Below are 5,639 nucleotides of genomic sequence, written 5' to 3'. Positions count from 1 at the left end.
GATTGCGAGCTTCGTTACCATCCCGGGAAGGAAAATGTAGTAGCCGATGCCTTAAGTCGAAAAGAAAGAGCGGTGCCTCTTCGTGTCCGAGCCTTAAACATCACCATCCACACAAACCTTAATAGCCAAATTCGGGTAGCCCAAGATGAGGCTCTCAAGGATGAAAACCTTTCACACGAGCTCTTGAACATTCTCGTCTCTCGATTCGAAATTAGGGAGACCGGACTCCGATATTACACCGGAAGGATTTGGGTGCCTAGTTATGGGGACCTACAAAGCCTTATTTTAGATGAAGCCCATAAGTCACGATACTCGATTCACCCCGGTGCCAATAAGATGTACCACGACCTTAAACAACTATATTGGTGGCCGAACATCAAAAGGGACGTAGCTACTTATGTTTCCAAGTGTTTGACATGTTCCAAAGTCAAAGCCGAACACCAAAGACCGTCCGGACTACTTCAACAACCCGAGATCCCGCAATGGAAGTGGGAAAGGATAACGATGGATTTTATCACCAAGCTACCAAAAACGACGGGCGGTTATGATACCATTTGGGTTATTGTTGACCGTCTCACCAAATCCGCACACTTCCTTGCCATGAAAGAAACGGACAAAATGGAGAAACTTGCACAACTTTACATTAATGAGATCGTAGCCCGACACGGTGTACCTTTATCGATTATCTCCGACCGAGATGGCCGTTTCGTTTCTAGATTTTGGCGTACTTTACAAGAAGCGTTGGGAACGCGTTTAGACATGAGCACCGCATATCATCCTCAAACCGATGGACAAAGAGAACGTACAATTCAAACCTTAGAGGACATGTTACGAGCTTGCATGGTTGATTTCGGAAAAGCTTGGGACAAGCACTTACCCCTCGCCGAGTTCTCTTACAACAATAGTTATCACGCGAGTATAAAGGCCGCACCTTTTGAAGCGCTATATGGCCGAAAATGTCGTTCACCTCTTTGTTGGGTCGAGGTAGGCGACGTGCAAATTACCGGACCCGAACTCATTCACGAAACCACCGAGAAAATCGTTCAAATCCGAGATAAGCTTAGGACGGCCCGAAGTCGTCAAAAGTGCTATACCGACAAAAGACGCAACGACCTTGAATTTCAAGTCGGTGACCGCGTCATGTTAAAAGTCGCACCTTGGAAGGGTGTAATCCGTTTTGGGAAACGCGGGAAGCTAAATCCGCGGTATATTGGTCCTTTCGAAATCTTGGAGCGTATCGGAACCGTTGCTTATCATTTAGATCTTCAGCCTCAATTGAACTCCGTTCATCCTACCTTCCATGTATCTAACTTGAAAAAGTGTCTTGCCGAACCCGATATCGTCATCCCTCTCGAGGAACTTACTATTGATGACAAACTTCATTTTGTGGAGGAACCGGTTGAAATTGTGGGCACCTCCATCAAGACATTGAAACAAAGCCGAATCCCGATTGTTAAAGTCCGTTGGAACGCCAAAAGGGGACCCGAGTTTACTTGGGAAAGATAAGATCAAATGCAAAGGAAGTATCCTCATCTATTCGTGAATTCGGAAACGCAAGATCTCGAGGAAGAAACAACGACTACTACGCCTACTTAAATTTCGGGACGAAATTTCTTTTAAGGAGTAGGTAATGTAACATCCCGCCTTTTTCCGTTTACTTTCCGTTTATTCATTTTTAAAGTCCGTTATATATTTATAACATCTCCCGTTGATACGCGTTTTAAATTATCTCGTTTAGGTAATTCACGCACCCGATTCAAACTTGAGGGGCTAAACTTGCCAAGATGCCAATTTGGTGACTAGGTCAAAGGGGTCAACCCTTCCTCCTTCATTCATTCATCCCCTCTTTCCCTAATTCTTTCTTCTTTTTCTCTCAACACCCAAATACAAAGATTCATCATCTAAATTCGGATTAGGAAGCTAGCAACAAAACAAATTACAAATTCGTGATCCTTGCATCTTCCTCTTCGATTCCATACCGATTTCATTACATTTGGGTAACTTTCTAAAATCACTAGATTTTGTGTTCTTGATGTTTTTAACTTATAAAAGTGTTAATTAGTGTCTATGGCTCAAGTCTAACATGAATATATGAATTGTATGCTCGATCTTGTTGTTTTGAAGTAACTAGCATGAACTTGAATTTTGGTGTGTTGTTCTTGAATTTTGGATGATCATATGTTGTTAGATGTTATAAGTTCATGTTCTAATTGTGTTCCTAGTATCACTAGCTTCAATTTGATGTGTAAGTTGCTTTAGAAGAGTTCACGAACTCAATTTATGATTTTGGTGAATTTGGGTTAGGGTTTGATGAACTTGAAATGGACTTTTGATGCATTGAATGCCATGGATTATGGTTGGTAAGTGTTTAGTTGGATTGTATGCTTGATTACCTTCGAAACGGCATATCATTCATGTAAATTGGTTGCCCGAATCATTGAATTGCATTTATGAACTTGTATGCGATTAATGTTGAGCATTAGATGCGGTTTTGGTTGTTATAATAGGTAGATTGATTGATGAAATGTGTTTAGTTGTCTTCCTCGTCAAATTACCTTCCCAACGGTATAAAATACTTGACTTGATTGTTTGCGGATCATAAATTGTGTTTATTTGGTTTTTGGTTCGTGCACTTAGGAGTTCTGCATCAGACTTGAAATCCAACCTGGACGCCGTCCAGATACTTGGACGCCGTCCCAGTATTCAAAGTTGGACGCCGTCCAGAAAGTCTGGACGCCGTCCCAGCCTTCAAAGCTGGACGCCGTCCAGATACCCTGGCAGGCCACTGTCTTCGTTGGTCATTTTACGAAAAATGTTTGCTATGCTATGGACCTCCGATTCACATGAAACTTGTTCTAACATGCTCATATATGATTAAAAACCTCAGAAAAATAGTTCGGGACCCGACCCGAACGTGTTGACTTTTTGTTGACTTTGACCCGACCTAAGTTGACTTTTAATCAAACTTAACCAAATGTTTGTGCAATCGTTCTAACATGCTTTTATACTTATACCTTGCATGAAACATGACAATTTGATTCACATGCTATTATGATCGAGTCTTAACGAGCCATAGGACTAATTGAACATCTTTGACCTATCGTGTGTACCGTTATTGATACAACCTATTGTTTAGGTCAAGACTAGCATTGTTCTTTGCACACGTTTACTTGTTGAAGTACTTTACTACTCGTGCACTCAAGGTGAGATCATGGTCCCACTTTTACTCTTTTTGAACTTACATTTGGGATGAGAAAACATAAACATTTCTTTTACTAAGTGAACACAAGTACAGGAAAACAAACATTCTACATACGAGTTTAGAACAAAATCCTCAATTCGATTATCATTAGTTACACTTGCCGGGTGTAAGCGAGAACTTATGTTGTATGGATCCATATGGGTTTGACAAACCCTCATTCAAACGGTTCGCTACCGTTTACGAATGAAATATATTTTCGAGAAACAGTGTATGTTCTAGCACTAAGTGATGGGGTTCAATGGAAGGAATGTTAAGCATTGATAATTGGGTGCTCGTGAAACAAACTTTTGGAATGTATTACTATTATCTCATTGTTGCAAATCTTGTGGTTCACTTGTACTTATTTACTCAAACCTATGATTTCACCAACGTTTTCGTTGACAGATTTCTATGTTTTTCTCAGGTCCTTGAACGATACATGATACATGCTTCCGCTCATTTTTTTGATACTTGCATTGGATGTCGAGTATATATGCATACATGGAGCATCTTTTGGCTACTTTTAAATTGTGTCGCATAAGTTTCATTTGTACTTATAACTTTGTAACGTAACTTGTGGTGGAACTATTCTTGTAAACTTTGAACAATCTTTACATTTGAAATGAATGCGACATATCTTTTGGTCAAACGTTGTTTTAAAGACTTATGACCACGTAACGGGACCTAAGTAGACGGCGCCGTCAAACATGATTTGGTCGGGTCGCTACAAATCAGACCCATTAACTCTATTTCGGCCTGACCCACTTACGGATTGGGGTCTGTTAACATCAGGCCCACCAGGCCCAATATCGCCAGCCTGACCAGCAGCCTGATCAGCTCTCTACTGCCCAGCACTTGTAAAGTCCGCAAGTCGTGGTCTGCAACCCGTGATTTTTGAAAATTGTTTCTGAAAATGCTGGAAAATAAAACCTTTTACAGTCTCCGGATCTTCGAACCACACACCATCAATATTAATCCCTCGAAAATTACTTTTATTATATTTCCTACGAATCGCAGCGTGAAAGAATTTTGAGTTCTCTTCACCATCAATCGTCCATTTGACACGTGCCTTTTGCTTCAACATACCGGTTTTGATTTTTTCTTTTTCAATCCAAATACGTCGACATTCTAACCACAATGCCCGATCCAAATCACTAAGAGGTTGACTTTCCGCCTTTAATTCCCACTCCATCGCTTCTTCTTTGAGTTTTTTGATCTCATTATCAAGTCCCCCGAATTTAGAATTACTCCAAGACTTGAGAGCTAATTTCACATTCTTTAATCGATCCCGAAATAAACAATCTTTCCTTTTCCCCCGAATAGGTTGGTTCCAAGCTTCTTGAATTATATCACCAATATCTATACACTCAAACCATTCGTTAAAAACTTTGAAGGGCTTCGGTCCATAATCAAGAACCTTATCCCTAAGTATCAACGGGCAATGGTCCGAGAGATTTTGATCCAAGGCAATGACCGAAAGATCTTCCCAAAGGCTAATGAAGTTGTCCGTGACCAAGAATCTATCGAGTTTACTAAATTTCAACCCGTCATCACTTATCCTAGTGAACTTTCTTCCGCAAATTGGAATTTCAATTAAGTTGTTCCTCGTGATGAAATCATTAAACCTGTCAGCTCTCCTTTGATAAAATTGGGAATTGAGACGGTCCGAACATTCCCTTACCTCATTAAAGTCACCACATAAGAGCCACGCCGTACTAATGCTATTGATGAGTTTTTCTAACAAATCCCACATTAACACTTTGTTACGATCTTTGTGAGGACCGTAGACATTAACAATTGTGGATTCTTTACCCGAGTTTTTCCACCTCCCTTTGATTGCCAAGAAAAAATCACAACCCGTAGTACTATCCACTTCAAACGCACTTTTATCCCAAATAATAAGCAACCCACCCGATTTTCCTACAACTTCCTTTTGAATAAAACCACAATTTGAGTTCCCCCAGATCGATTGAACCCAAGATTCTGAGATAGTCTTGCACTTAGTTTCTTGCAAAACTGCAATGCAAGGCCTTTCTCTTAAACAAATGCTACGCACCCACCCGATTTTCCCTTTAACCGCGAAACCACGAACATTTAAAGATAAGATCTTCATAATTAAGACAAAACAGAAACGAAATTGAGAAAGATGAAACTTACTGATGGACCGAAGTGGTCCACCTCAGTCCAATCTGCTCCCCGTATTTTCGTACCTCGTCACTGTTGATTGATCTAGACGGCAAAGCACCCTTCTTATCATCTTTTGATTTTCTCGTTTTCCTGATCCCTATATTCCCACAAGATTTACACTTGGATGAATCACCGTTTGCATCTCGTTTGGCTCGATTTCTGAGTTTCATTATCCTTGTAGAAGCCCTACAATTCGACATGGCCATCAAAT

At 40.5% G+C, this 5,639-nt stretch overlaps 1 protein-coding gene across 1 annotated transcript; it reads right to left on the bottom strand.

The window, feature by feature from the left end:
* Window positions 1-4,082: 4,082 nt before the first annotated feature.
* Window positions 4,083-5,354, bottom strand: LOC139874973 (uncharacterized). Its single transcript, XM_071862361.1, has one exon. The coding sequence runs from the start codon at window positions 5,352-5,354 to the stop codon at window positions 4,083-4,085; it is 1,272 nt and encodes a 423-aa protein (XP_071718462.1).
* Window positions 5,355-5,639: the final 285 nt, after the last annotated feature.

The sequence above is a fragment of the Rutidosis leptorrhynchoides genome, chromosome 11 (genome assembly GCF_046630445.1).
Source record: "Rutidosis leptorrhynchoides isolate AG116_Rl617_1_P2 chromosome 11, CSIRO_AGI_Rlap_v1, whole genome shotgun sequence".
NCBI classification, from domain to species: domain Eukaryota; kingdom Viridiplantae; phylum Streptophyta; class Magnoliopsida; order Asterales; family Asteraceae; genus Rutidosis; species Rutidosis leptorrhynchoides.
Note: the sequence above shows the minus strand (reverse complement) of the source record. Positions and strands in the feature narration are given on the sequence as shown.

Coding starts and splice junctions, on each gene's coding strand:
- LOC139874973 (XM_071862361.1), bottom strand. CDS start 5,354: ATGAAGATCTTATCTTTAAATGTTCGTGGTTTCGCGGTTAAAGGGAAA.